Source organism: Schistocerca cancellata, chromosome 3 (assembly GCF_023864275.1).
Source record: "Schistocerca cancellata isolate TAMUIC-IGC-003103 chromosome 3, iqSchCanc2.1, whole genome shotgun sequence".
In the NCBI taxonomy this organism is placed as follows: Eukaryota; Metazoa; Arthropoda; class Insecta; order Orthoptera; family Acrididae; genus Schistocerca; species Schistocerca cancellata.
In genome coordinates this window covers 656,987,454-657,002,771 of record NC_064628.1, presented here as the reverse complement: position 1 = coordinate 657,002,771, position 15,318 = coordinate 656,987,454, and the positions used below count along the sequence as shown (strand labels likewise).

Sequence of the window (15,318 nt, the reverse complement as noted above, 5' to 3'; positions counted from 1 at the left end):
TGCATTTTCAGCTTAGAGTGACGTAAACACCTACAACAAAGAAAACGGCACTTATCAGATCAAAGCAAAATAAGCAATCGATTCAAACCAGACGAAGCACGTGAAAAAGGACGGGTACCCGTATAAATACGGACGGAGCGCCTGACGCATAGCAATGGCTACCTGGTAAAGCTTAACTGCTAAGCTTACGACTCGAACCAAACTACTGTAGCTGTATCGTCTTTCATTCGACCTAAATTGTGTCTCGTATTACAATGGACCAACTTTGTTTCGATTTGGAGGTGCGGCCTAAAACTTTTCTCTCCCCTCGAATTTCGAGTCTCAAATTTCAGGTGCGGCTTAGATTCGGGAAATATTTTTTTTCCTTTATTTCGAGTCTCATTTTTCAGGTGCGGCTTAGATTCGAGTGCGGCTTAGATTCGAGTAAATACGGTATTAGAGAAGGAAAGTTGCTACTCACTGCAGAGCGGAGATGCTGAGTTTCAGTTGCCTGAGATTGCAGTCGTGTGTGTGTGTGTGTGTGTGTGTGTGTGTGTGTGTGTGTGTGTGTGTGTGTGTGTGAATTGCGTTTGTATGTGTGTGTCCTATCTGCGACTCAGCTTCACTGCTATATGGTGAGTAGCAACTTTCCTTCTCTAATATTGTTACATTCCATCCTGGATTTTCCATTGTTTGAATATTACATGTGTGTGTGGCTTAAGCTGACCTGCACAACAGGCATATTGTGTGGGAATAGAAACAGTCTGCTGTATCGACCTGCTTTGAAAGGTAATGTACATTTCAGCAGCAAGAAATAATTTTCCAGACTCCGATATACAGGCTGCCCTGTGCAAGAGGCCTGTTCGGTTGCGGCAGTATTAGGCTGCCTTATCAACCTGTTTTGTGCAGAGGGTACACGCGCAGATGGAGCTTGGGGAGCTCAGATGGTAGAGCACTTGCCCACGAAAGGCAAAGGTCCCGAGTTGGAGTCTCGGTCCGGCAAATTAATCTGCCAGGAAGTTTCATATCAGTGCACACTCTGCTGCAGAGTGAAAATCTCCCCAAGCTTGGGAAGCTCAGATGGTAGAGCACATGCCCGCGAAAGGCAAAGGTCCCGAGTTCGAGTCTCGGTCCGGCACACAGTTTTAATCTGCCAGAAAGTTTCATATGAGCGTACACTCCACTGCAGAGTGAAAATCTCATTCAGGTTTTATGATATCGATGACTGCTGTTGGGATTGAATGTTTATGGCTGTATGAAGTGTATGAGTACTGGGCATTGCGATAATTGCACCATCATTCACATCCAGGAGAGCAAAGGTAGTGTACTGGTTTTTCTTCAGTTGACAATCTGTGGAAGAATGTAGCACATACTACCTGCTTTATTTTCAATAAATCCTCAGTATTATTTCTAATGGCCACCCCATAATATTGCTGTATTTCATCAATCATTTTGTCTGTCAGCCTGCCTCTTATGGTTTTACCATCAGAAAGTTTCTTGTCTCTCAAACTTCGTTTCAACTTCCTCAACCTGGTGCCCATCCTCTTTCGGACATGACCAACACATTCCAGTTTTGTGATAATCTTCTCACCATAAGGCTGAGTGACTACTACACTGTTATATGCTTTTGAGTCTCCATCACCTAAGAACTTAGGGGATAATACACTCCTCTTTCGTTCACAGATTGACTAAAAATTTCAATAGCTGCAGAGGTCTCCTTACCACCACTTGTTCCTTCATAATTTCTGTCACAGATATGCCCTTCTTCATTCCATGATTTGCACTTATGACAATGTTTGGTTAAAATCTGAAAATCTGTTACCTTTCCAGTATCCACACTGGTCACCATAGCAACAGTACTCTTAGAACTGTAGCCGTGCTTCTGCCAAGTGCCATCAAATGCTACTGGTATGTCAGTCATACCATCATTTACTTCAAAAGCTTTGTTTGCAGCACCCTTCATTGACTCACATGCAACAGATTCCACAGCAGTTCCAATAAATCCTGCATACTTATTGATTTTACACGGTGGGCATGGCATATTCATCATGGCACACATTGTTTCTGCTGCATTGTGTCCTTTGCCAATAGCTTTCAAGCCATAAAACTAACTAACATTTACTTCAAAATAATTATCTTTACACTTATCAGAATTCCAAAATGAATGAGTATATTTACGACTGGCACAATTAATGGAAACTGCTATGTTCTGCGCTGCACATATGATACAACTTGTAGGATGATCACCATTTTGGAGTAAAAATCACTTTGTGGAAATGCACAATGCGGGTATTTTGCATTCATATGCAAAAATCGACAGCACCCTTGACTGTCTGAATGCCATTACGAATAAGAGCGCAAGAAGTCATCAGAAATGCTCGCAGCCGAGTCCTCAGTAGCATCAGCTGCTCTTTCTTTCCGTACGAGGTACCGTTGACTTGCACAGTCATTATTGCAAAACATGTGACCAAAAGCAATCACTTTGTTAGCGGCAAGGAGCCTGGGCCCAGCACATTCACCTAACACCTTTGTTAGGACGTTTAAGTCTATCAGAAAATAACCTAACCTAACATTTACATCACTTTCATTTTGAGAAAACTGTGTATCACAATGTTTTATTTTAATCTTCAAAGCGCTAATGGGTGTTTCTCTAGATACTGACAAGTTTGCCTGTGTTTCATTGTCTGTAACTTCACACACCACATTTTGAGCATAATGTTTCCCTTCATTCGAAAATCTATTACCATCAAACCCACATTTCTTAAAAAATGCTTCATTTTGGTGTCATACTTTACTTTTTGAGAGATTTACCAATCTATTCATCACTTTTCCTCCGAAAAACGTTAACAACAACAACATACAATGAGTGTTTATACTATGAAACGATACAATACTGTTTTTGACACTGCTACCAATAAAAACATGTAATTTAAGCTTTATAACACAGCAATCCACAGCCTTCTATATATAAAAATGACCGATTTTATTAGATCTTGAAGTAACGTAAATAAAAATTTTAATATTTTCACCAGTGTAGATTATATTAAAAAAAAAAAAATAAAACAAAATACTTCCCATGAGAGTTTATAAGTGAATACATATCATTTTATTCAGAAAATTGCAAATTTTATAATGACACAAAAATCCGAAAATGTGAATTTTTTTCCCGTTCTAACTACCCTTAATGTCTGCCCACCTTTAAGAAAGGCATGTATTACAAGAGAAACAGAGATGGACCAACTGCTAAATGGCAACACTGAGGGCTTGCTGGCTCGTAATAAGCAATGCAAACTGATCATATTGACTCAAGAATCTGATACTTTTTTTGTGGTCATCAGTTTTCTGAAGTGTTTGATGCGGCCTCACAATGATAGCCTGTCCTTGTGTCAAGCTCTTCATATTGGAGTAGCACTTATACCCAACATTGTCATTCATTTGTTGGATATATTCCAATTCAGTCTTCCCCTACTGTTGTTATGCACTCTAACTTCCTCTAGAACTATGGAAGTTGTTCCCTGATGTCTTAACAAACATCCTATCACCCTGTTTATCCTTCTCGTCAGTGTTCTCCATATGTTCCTTTGCTCAACAATTCTGTGGAGAACCTTCACATTTCTTATTTATCAGTCCACATAACTTACAAAACACCCTTCTTTAGCACCATTTCTCCAATGCTTCTTTCTCTTTTTTTCCCCAATTTTCTCACAATCAGTCATTCACATCTATTCAATGTAGTGCTCCAAATGTACATTCCCAGACATTTCTTTTTCAAGTTAAGCTCAAAATTTTATACTGGACTCTTTTGGGCAAGAATGCCCTCTTTGCCTGAACTAGATTGCTTTTCAAGTTGTCATTGCCTTGTTCATTATGTGTTATTTTGCTTTTAAGGTAGCAGAATTGCTTCACTTCATCTGCTGCTTGGTTATCAATTTTGATTTTAAGTCTTTCAGTGTTCTTATTTCTGCTGTTCCTCATTACTTTTATCTTTCTCCAGTGTACCCTCAACACATAATCTGTAGTCATTAGACTGTTCATTCCATTCAGCATGTCCCGTAATTTGTCTTCACTATCTTTGAAGATAGATGTGTCATCAGTGAATTTTGTCATTCATATCCATTCACCTTGAACTTTAATCCCACTCCTGAACCTTTTTATTATTTCTGTCATTGTGTCTTTGATTTATAGATTGAAAAGTAGTGATCACAGACTGCATCCGTTTCAAACCCGTTTCAATCCAAGCAGAGAAATTTGGTTGCCTCTTCTCCCCATGACTTTAGAAATTCTGAAGGACTGTGATAAATGTTTTCCACCTTATTTGATCCCATGTCTTCAAAGCTCTGTTAAACTCTTAACACTGGATCCCTTATATCTTAAATTTCAACTTTCAATTCTTCTTTGATCACTTGATCAGACAATTCCTCCTCCTCCTCCTAGAGGCTTTCTAGTAATTTCTCCACGCATCTCTTTCCTCTACATTTAACAGTGGAATATCCCTCACACTCTTAATTTTGACACCTTTGCTTTTAATTTCACTGAAGGTAATTGTGATTTTTCTAAATGCTGAATCCGTCATTTTGACTACTATTTGTTTTTGATTTCCTCATATTTTCCCTGCAACTGTGTCACTTCAGCTTCCTTATATTTCCTATTTATTTCATTTCTAAGAGACTTACACCCCCCCCCCCCCCCCTGAACCATGGACCTTGTCGTTGGTGGGGACCCTTGCGTGCCTCAGTGATACAGATAGCCGTACCGTAGGTACAACCACAACGGAAGGGTATCTGTTGAGAGGCCAGACAAACATGTGGTTCCTGAAGAGGGGCAGCAGCCTTTTCAGTAGTTGCAGGGGGCAACAGTCTGCATGATTGACTGATCTGGCCCTGTAACAATAAACAAAACGGCCTTGCTGTGTTGGTACTGCGAACGACTGAAAGCAAGGGGAAACTACAGCCGTAATTTTTCCCGAGGGCATGCAGCTTTACTGTATGGTTAAATGATGATGGCGTCCTCTTGGGTAAAATATTCCGGAGGTAAAATAGTCCCCCATTCGGATGTCCGGGCGGGGACTACTCAGGAGGACGTCGTTATCAGGAGAAAGAAAACTGGCGTTCTACGGATCGGAGCGTGGAATGTCAGATCCCTTAATTGGGCAGGTAGGTTAGAAAATTTAAAAAGGGAAATGGATAGGTTAAAGTTAGATATAGTGGGAATTAGTGAAGTCTGGTGGCAGGAGGAACAAGACTTCTGGTCAGCTGACTACAGGGTTATAAACACAAAATCAAATAGGGGTAATGCAGGAGTAGATTTAATAATGAATAGGAAAATAGGAATGCGGGTAAGCTACTACAAACAGCACAGTGAACGCATTATTGTGGCAAAGACAGATACGAAGCCCACGCCTACTACAGTAGTACAAGTTTATATGCCAACTAGCTCTGCAGATGATGAAGAAATTGATGAAATGTATCATGAGATAAAAGAAATTAGTCAGGAAGTGAAGGGGGACGAAAATTTAATAGTCATGGGTGACTGGAATTCGAAAGTAGGAAAAGGGAGAGAAGGAAACATAGTAGGTGAATATGGATTGGGGCTAAGAAATGAAAGAGGAAGCCGCCTGGTAGAATTCTGCACAGAGCATAACTTAATCATAGCTAACACTTGGTTCAAGAATCATAAAAGAAGGTTGTATACATGGAAGAAGCCTGAAGATACTGACAGGTTTCAGATAGATTATATAATGGTAAGACAGAGATTTAGGAACCAGGTTTTAAATTGTAAGACATTTCCAGGGGCAGATGTGGACTCTGACCACAATCTATTGGTTATGAACTGTAGATTAAAACTGAAGAAACTGCACAAAGGTGGGAATTTAAGGAGATGGGACCTGGATAAACTGAAAGAACCAGAGGTTGTACAGAGTTTCAGGGAGAGCATAAGGGAACAATTGACAGCAATGGGGGAAAGACGTAAAGTAGAAGAAGAATGGGTAGCTCTGAGGGATGAAGTAGTGAAGGCAGCAGAGGATCAAGTAGGTAAAAAGACGAGGGCTAGTAGAACTCTTTGGATAACAGAAGAAATATTGAATTTAACTGATGAAAGGAGAAAATATAAAAATGCAGTAAATGAAGACGGCAAAAAGGAATACAAACGTCTCAAAAATGAGATTGACAGGAAGTGCAAAACTGCTAAGCAGGGATGGCTAGAGGACAAATGTAAGAATGTAGAGGCTTATCTCACTAGGGGTAAGATAGATACTGCCTACAGGAAAATTAAAGAGACCTTTGGAGAAAAGAGAACCACTTGTATGCATATCAAGAGCTGAGATGGAAACCCAGTTCTAAGCAAAGAAGGGAAAGCAGAAAGGTGGAAGGAGTATGTAGAGGGTCTATACAAGAGCGATGTACTTGAGGACAATATTATGGAAATGGAAGAGAATGTAGATGAAGATGAAATGGGAGATACGATACTGCGTGAAGAGTTTGACAGAGCAATAAAAGACCTAAGTCGAAAGAAGGCACCAGGAGTAGACAACATTCCATTAGAACTACTGACGGCCTAGGGAGAGCCAGTCCTGACAAAACTCTACCATCTGGTGAGCAAAATGTATGAGACAGGCGAAATACCCTCAGACTTCAAGAAGAATATAATAATTCCAATCCCAAAGAAAGCAGGTGTTGACAGATGTGAAAATTACCGAACTATCAGTTTAATAAGTCACAGCCGCAAAATACTAACACGAATTCTTTACAGACGAATGGAAAAACTGGTAGAAGACGACTTCGGGGAAGATCAGTTTGGATTCCGTAGAAATATTGGAACACTTGAGGCAATACTGACCTTACGACTTATCTTAGAAGAAAGATTAAGGAAAGGCAAACCTATGTTTCTAGCATTTGTAGACTTAGAGAAAGCTTTTGACAATGTTGACTGGAATACTCTCTTTCAAATTCTAAAGGTGACAAGGGTAAAATACAGGGAGCGAAAGGCTATTTACAATTTGTACAGAAACCAGATGGCATTTATAAGTTTCGAGGGGCATGAAAGGGAAGCAGTGGTTGGGAAAGGAGTGAGACAGGGTTGTAGCCTTTCCCCGATGTTATTCAATCTGTATATTGAGCAAGCAGTAAGGGAAACAAAAGAAAAATTTGGAGTAGATATTAAAATCCAGGGAGAAGAAAAAAAAACTCTGAGGTTCGCCGATGACATTGTAATTCTGTCAGAGACAGCAAAGGACTTGGAAGAGCAGTTGAACGGAATGGGCAGTGTCTTGAAAGGAGGATATAAGATGAACATCAACAAAAGTAAAACAAGGATAATGGAATGTAGTCGAATTAAGTCGGGCGATGCTGAGGGAATTAGATTAGGAAATGAGACACTTAAAGTAGTAAATGAGTTTTGCTATTTGGGGAGCAAAATAACTGATGATGGTCGAAGTAGAGAAGATATAAAATGTAGACTGGCAACGGCAAGGAAAGCGTTTCTGAAGAAGAGAAATTTGTTGACATCGAGTATAGATTTAAGTGTCAGGAAGTCGTATCTGAAAGTATTTGTATGGAGTGTAGCCATGTATGGAAGTGAAACATGGACGATAAATAGTTAGGACAGCAAGAGAATAGAAGCTTTCAAAATGTGGTGCTACAGAAGAATGCTGAAGATTAGATGGGTAGATCACATAACTAATGAGGAGGTATTGAATAGAATTGGGGAGAAGAGGAGTTTGTGGCACAACTTGACTAAAAGAAGGGGCCGGTTGGTAGGTCATGTTCTGAGGCATCAAGGGATCACAAATTTAGCATTGGAGTGCAGTGTGGAGGGTAAAAATCGTAGAGGGAGACCAAGAGATGAATATACTAAGCAGATTCAGAAGGATGTAGGTTGCAGTAGGTACTGGGAGATGAAGAAACTTGCACAGGATAGGGTAGCATGGAGAGCTGCGTCAAACCAGTCTCAGGACTGAAGACCACAACAACAACAAGAGACTTACGTTGCTGTATTCCTGTCTGTCTTTAATATTTTTGTACTTTCTCCTTTTGTTGATCCACTGAAGCTTCACAGCTACTTTCTTTGTATCTATATTTGTCCATCCAACTTCTGTGAGTGTCCTTTTTAGAGAAGTCCATTATTCTTCTGTTGAACACCTAATGCGGTATTCACTATCATAGTCATAAAGTATTTCAAATGCACATCATCATCCCTCAGTACTTCAGTGTAACACTTCTTTCCATACTGATTCTTTTGCACAATCCTCTCAGTCTGTTCCTTGTCATTACTGAATTTTTATGTGAATCTACATCTACCCCTGGGTACAGCTTATGTGTCTGACTATTACATACTCCAGTTGTAATCTTTCCAAGTCTATATGTCGATTCCGAGTACTAATATACCATTCCTCTTGTGATTTTTGAAGCATGTATTTGGTATCTGTAACTGAAATTTATTGCAGAACTCAATATGTCTTTCTCCTCTCACACTCCTAGTACTATGTATTATTAAATGACATACTAATAGTTCTTTCTGCTCTATGGTTTTTCCCCCTCCCCTCCAAGAGTATTTTTATAGAACTGTGTGTGCCCAACAACACAAAAAAGACAGCCTTCTCAGCTAAGATACAGTTAAAAATGTATTGCAAATAGAGTTTAAGCTGTCTTGTCAGTAATCTGAATACTATTTAAAATATGCAGCAATGGAAAAATTGGAAAACTTATTTTTCATCCACATTTATAACAATACTGAAAGGATAGATTGCTACTCAGCACAATAATGAGAAGATGACACCACGCAGACACACACACACACACACACACACACACACACACACACACAGATATATATATACGGGGCTATTACAAATGATTGAAGCGATTTCATAAATTCACTGTAGCTCCATTCATTGACATATGGTCACGACACACTACAGATACGTAGAAAAACTCATAAAGTTTTGTTCGGCTGAAGCCGCACTTCAGGTTTCTGCTGTCAGAGCGCTCGAGAGCGCAGTGAGACAAAATGGCGACAGGAGCCGAGAAAGCGTATGTCGTGCTTGAAATGCACTCACATCAGTCAGTCATAACAGTGCAACGACACTCCAGGACGAAGTTCAACAAAGATCCACCAACTGCTAACTCCATTCGGCGATGGTATGCGCAGTTTAAAGCTTCTGGATGCCTCTGTAAGGGGAAATCAACGGGTCGACCTGCAGTGAGCGAAGAAACGGTTGAACGCGTGCGGGCAAGATTCACGCGTAGCCCGCGGAAAATTGGCTCATGCCACAACTGGAGACCTACAGCGCCAACTTCATCTTTCAACAGGATGGTGCTCCACCGCACTTCCATCATGATGTTCGGCATTTCTTAAACTGGAGATTGGAAAACCGATGGATCGGTCGCGGTGGAGATCATGATCAGCAATTCATGTCATGGCTTCCACACTCTCCCAACTTAACCCCATGTGATTTCTTTCTGTGGGGTTATGTGAAAGATTCAGTTTTTAAACCTCCTCTACCAAGAAACGTGCCAGAACTGCGAGCTCGCATCAACGATGCTTTTGAACTCATTGATGGGGACATGCTGCGCCGAGTGTGGGAGGAACTTGATTATCAGCTTGATGTCTGCCGAATCACTAAAGGGGCACATATCAAACATTTGTGAATGCCTAAAAAAACTTTTTGAGTTTTTGTATGTGTGTGCAAAGCATTTTGAAAATATCTCAAATAATAAAGTTATTGTAGAGCTGTGAAATCGCTTCAATCATTTGTAATAATCCTGTATATATAGGCTACTGCCTTTGGGCACTAAGGTTGGACCTGATTTCCACTATAACTTCAACCAATCTATTTCCCTTTTTAAATTCTCTAGCATTCCACGATCTGACCTATCAAATGCCAGTTTTCTTTTTTCTGATGATGACATCCTGCTGAGTAGTCCCTGCCCAGAGATCCAAATAGGGGACTATTTTACCTCGAATATTTTACCCAAGATGACGCTATCATCATTAAGCCACACAGTAGACCTGCATGTGCCCATGGGAAAAGAATAAATGCTGTAGTTTCTCTTTGCTTTCAGCTATTCACAGTACCAGTACAGTAAGGCCATGTTGGATAGTGTCATCAAGGCTCTTGTCCCTGTAACTACTCCAAAGGCTGCTGGCCTCTCCATATATACTACTCCATTGCAGATGCACCTACAGCAATGCTATCTGTATTGTCGAGGCATGCAAATGAACCCACCTCAGCACAGTCCTAGGTTCATCGGGGAATAACAGCTTATGAACTAACAAAAATATGCAGACTATAACAATATTTATCTTTCACGACATCAAATACTTACACTACCACAAAATTTAAAATAACAATACCATGGCATTTAGATCACTTGATGACATACCATCTCCCACATCTCCTCTTTTTTAGGAGCATTTTCTTAACATAGTTGTGAAGCTTACCAATAACTATTTTTTTCACCTCTTAAATCTTAAGAAGCCTTTTTTTTATTATTTGAAAATAATAAAAATGTGGGTATGTTCGTGTGAAAGGGGGGCATGAGGGAAAGGGAGGAGGGATAAGGGAGGGAGGGAGGGATAAGAGAGGGAGGGAGAGCAAGCACTAACTAGAGCTACTGTCTTCCCAACCTACACAATACCATAATAATTCATGGTACGAGGGTGACCATTTAAGTGTTTACAAATGATCACTAGAAGGTGCTACTGAGATGAGGCATTACTGTGGTTTTAAAATTTTCCATTTCTTATTCTTAAAATAAGTGCAGCTCAAAGTGGCTACGTAAGTTTTTATTTCTCAAAGGGTTTTTTAAGAAACCATTTCATGTTAAGTTTTTTGTTGGATTATTTTTTATGATATTTGTAATGGCCTAACTTAACAACAATGCCTCGAATCACTTTGCTCAACTTTTGGTAATCCCTCTCCTTTAGAAAACATTGTTTACATTATTGGTTTACAGAATTTCTTTGTGGTCACGGTTCTGTCAGCAGTGAATTTTCCAAAGGCTGACCAAAATCAGTTGCATTCCAAAAAACATTGATGCTGTGTGCCGGACGTGACTAAAGAGGATTGGCAAGGTGCTTTACTGCAAGACAGAGCCATATATAGGCATACTGAAGACTGCAGCACATTTGAGTTTGCTTGAACATTTAGCTGTAAAAAGTATCTGTTTGCAACAGATTCCACTCTATTTGACTGAAGCTTAAAAAGAGGCTTATGTCCACCAGTGTAAGGAAATTCTGTAAAAAGTCCACTGAGGAAAAGTAACACTGAAGCAAGAGATAAAATTTAGATATATTCCTACAGGATGGAAAGTAAGCAGCAATCAGTTGTTTGGATGTGCCAAGTACAGAAATTAACAAAAACGTTTCACCCACAAAGCACTTCTAAGAAAATATTCATATGTTTCTTTGGTTATACTGGACTGCTTTAGAGGATTAAAAACTGTTAGAAATGAATGGTAAACAACAACTTGTTTGTCACAAGTCACTGATGAAACTAGGACAGTGAACATAAAATGTCGCATCATTCTTCAACGTTATAATGCAAGCTCTCACATAGCACTCACACAATTGTTTATTTGATGGAGAAAAACTTAAAATTAGTGTCTCATTGTTCATATTTACTGTGCTTAATACATAATTAATTATTTTTGTTCTCTTATGAAAAAAATGTGTAGACAGTGATTTTCTCACCTCGAGAAGCTGTTCTACACCTACATCCATACTCTGCAAACTATTGTGAAGTACATGGCAGAGGGTTGAATGCTTCCAAAACCACGTTTTTAAGGTACCAGTGTTCAAATGGGGAAAAAATGTTTCTCAAATTTGTTTGAAGGCATGAAAAACTATGTAACTTTTAGAAGTTAGATTCAGAGAAACAATAAAACAATTTGTGTAAAAAATGTTCTCTTTCATTATTTTTCTAAAATGTAAAAGGCAGTCCTTGTACACCATACAGAGCAATTCAGGACCAAGTAGTCAGTCTAATGAGTGTATGAAATGGATAAATCTTTCAGTACTAGGAAAATTCTATGCCAAACTTGAGCTCATTTGGACAATGAAGAGGATGAGGATTGAACCAGGCGAGACTTTGCTGAAGGAATCAATCTTTTAAAACCAAATCAGAATAGGGCATGGTTTTGAATCCACACATATTACATTTCCAGCTCACACTTACAGGTAATGTACCTTAACAAATGGCATCCTTTACAACAAAATACACACAAATATTTACTGTGTTAGTTTCATTCTGTTTTTCTTTACTATCCTAACTGCAAAACTATGATAACAAATACTTGTATTAGATATATTATAGAATATAAATCAAAAACAGGTCACTTCATTGTGTTTCGTAACTGAAAAGAAAGAAGGCATGGGCAACATTTGGGGAACCATGGGCCTGATTCACATACTTACTTAAGCTCGTGGACCTCCTCATCATGTGACATGACAGCAGCACTTCTAGTCAAGTCAAAACTATAGCATCTGTGACGTTAAAGTTTATGGAGTAACACACCATTATGAATGGCACCTCTTTCCTGAGATTCCATGCCAACAAATTATGCCTCACAAGATGTATGTTTGAGAGTACAATCATTTTATTTTCACATGGAATTTCTTCTGCAGTCCAGACTGAAACTAATCGAGGGTCAGATGCAGCCAGAAGGCCATCCATTGCTCACCTTTGTCCTAAAGCAACTGCACTGTTACTAGACCATTAAAGAATATGAAAATGTAACAGGAAAAACAGAATATTAACTTGTGACAAAAAAGCCCTGTCATATAACTTGTGTTGGCTTGGAAACCAGGTATCTCTAGAACAAAACTGTTGTCCCTCTTCATATGTTAATAACATCAATATTTTAAAAATTAGTCACCAGAATAAATTCTTATATTTTTGTTTAGTTCTATTTAGTATCCAGGACGTATGAATGATATCATAACCACATTTCTATTTCCAAATACAATTCACTGTGCTACTATTTGCATTATTTCTACAGATTAGTTCAGTGGCATAGTAGTGTATTCATGAATGACAACAGTAATTGAGACTACAGTAAATGCGCATTATAGTTAACAAAAAGATATTGTACTAGCCTGAGTTCTCAGGTACTATAGGAACTATCACGTAAGTTAATACAAGTTAACTTACCGTCAGTTTGTATGGAACTTTTGGCTCTTCTGTAGTATCGACTGCATCTTTTACATCTGGATTCTCAGGACCAACAGGTGATGTTTCCACAAAGCTCTCAGCAGTAACACGAAATCTTATTGTCTCTCCTATTAAAAACAACATTTTGTTAAACAACACTAAAAAACATTGAAGAAGCTTTTTGTTATTGGTGTGTGTGTGTGTGTGTGTGTGTGTGTGTGTGTGTGTGAAGTCATAAATAATGAGATGCGTGAAAAACTACCATAACGTGTAAGACCATTTAAATTTATTTCTTCTGTGTACTAACTCTATTTGCAATAAATTTTGCAGACAATGTCCACATATGCAGCTAAATGCACCTACAAACATTATATCATGGTACCACACACAATTCAGCAGATAGGACGTCATAAACATTGAGATGCATGAAAAAATGATGCATCAAGCATGAAATTTTAATACATTTATTCTTTAGTACTACAACACTCCTACAGTCGAGTCAATTTAAGGAACTCCCTGACGCCTGGCAGCACTTTTCACAGCTTTCAACTGTGAAAAGCAAACAGCTGTAAGCGGAAACAATCGCCATCAATAGAGCTATGAAGAGACGTTGTCATAGACATATGCCCCGCATACAGAAACTGTTCAGGATATTACATTAAAAACACACATTTCTAATAGAAAACTGGAAAGATAAATACCCAAGAAATGCAGGAGCTGTTAACTAGTTTATAAATAACAGACCTAAGGAATTAAGAACACACACACACACACACACACACACACACACACACACACACACAAAGAATTGAGATAGAATACACACTACAGAGAAAGTTTCTCAACTACTTTAGGAACTCCTATATAGTACAGAAGGAGTGTGAAACAATGAAACCTTTCAACTTACATTTGAAGACTTGTAGTTTATCCTTCAATTTTTTCAGGTTATTGGCAGCCTATTAACAATGAAACCTGCTGAATGGTGCACACCTCCTTGTACAACGCTTCAGAAAATGTTATCTAGATGCAAACTGTTCTTCTATCTAGTGTTCACTTAGTGAATGTTGCCGTTTTCTAAAAGTGAGTTAGTACTGTCAACAACAAATCCCATTATGGCATATAAGTACACAGGCGGCCAAGTTAGGATTTCAAGACCCCTACCAATGATCTATGTGAATTTCAAGAACAGACACTGCAGACCTGTCTGACTGACCTTTTACGGGCTAAGAATGTTCTTGGGAGTGCACAGGGATGTTTCAAAGTATGATACAACAGGAGATGATAAGAGTAAGAGCAAGCAAAGTAAGCGAATCTTCACATATCAGTACCACAGACTTGGGAAACTATTCATATAATGAAGATAGTAGCTATGTTTCTGCATGATACTTCCACAAAAGTTTTCATCTGCCCTTGGTCTTAAGAATTTGAAATGGTCAAGTTCACAAATGGTTTGACCAATGTGAGACAATAAAATTTTGGCACCTGTTGAAGTTACGGACTACTCTATTAGAGAGATTATTCACATCAGACAATGAGCAATCACTGTAAAGGACGTGAAGATGCCTGGGAGTCAGCATTATTATCAATAGACAGAGTGTGAAAGGATCCTCACTGTGGGTCTCCATTTGACCAACTAGTCAAATCATGCAATATCTTGAAATGTGGAGTATTCAAATGTGACAGAGCCTCAGTGCTGGACAAGATAGAAGAACTTGAGGGCAGACATACTCATTGTCAAGGTGTCACTCGACCATCTCTAGTCACCACAAAGGGGGACCGCTGCACTGTGCACCAAGCACACTGTAAGCCCTTCACATCTACATCTGCAACCCAATAACAAATAATGGACTCCATGCAACATTCTGTGCCATCCTGTAGTATGACACTAGCAAAAACTGGACTGGGGAATTACTGTCCCATGCGCACACTGCTGTTAACACCACTACAAAAACACCTGTGTTTGGAGCGGCGTCATGACCAGGAAACAAAGACTGATAATGAATGGCATTGTATTGCAGTTCTGCACTACCCTGGATGACCATTACGGTGAGTGTGGCAGAAACCTGGGGAGACGCCCCACCCTTCCAATGTTTTGGATGGTCTCAGCAATGTTACTCATGGCATTATGGTGTCAGAAGCCATCGGATATGACTTCAAGTCATGGCAAGTAGGGATTGAAGGAACTCTAA

At 39.2% G+C, this 15,318-nt stretch overlaps 1 protein-coding gene across 1 annotated transcript in view; it reads right to left on the bottom strand.

Annotated features, from left to right (window-relative positions):
- Window positions 1-15,318, bottom strand: part of LOC126175618 (DNA-directed RNA polymerase III subunit RPC8) — a 55,475-nt gene that overhangs the window by 5,131 nt on the left and 35,026 nt on the right. The window contains exon 4 of the mRNA XM_049922501.1: window positions 13,130-13,257. Within this exon, the coding sequence (XP_049778458.1) occupies window positions 13,130-13,257 (128 nt within the window). The remainder of the gene's footprint in view (window positions 1-13,129; window positions 13,258-15,318) is intronic.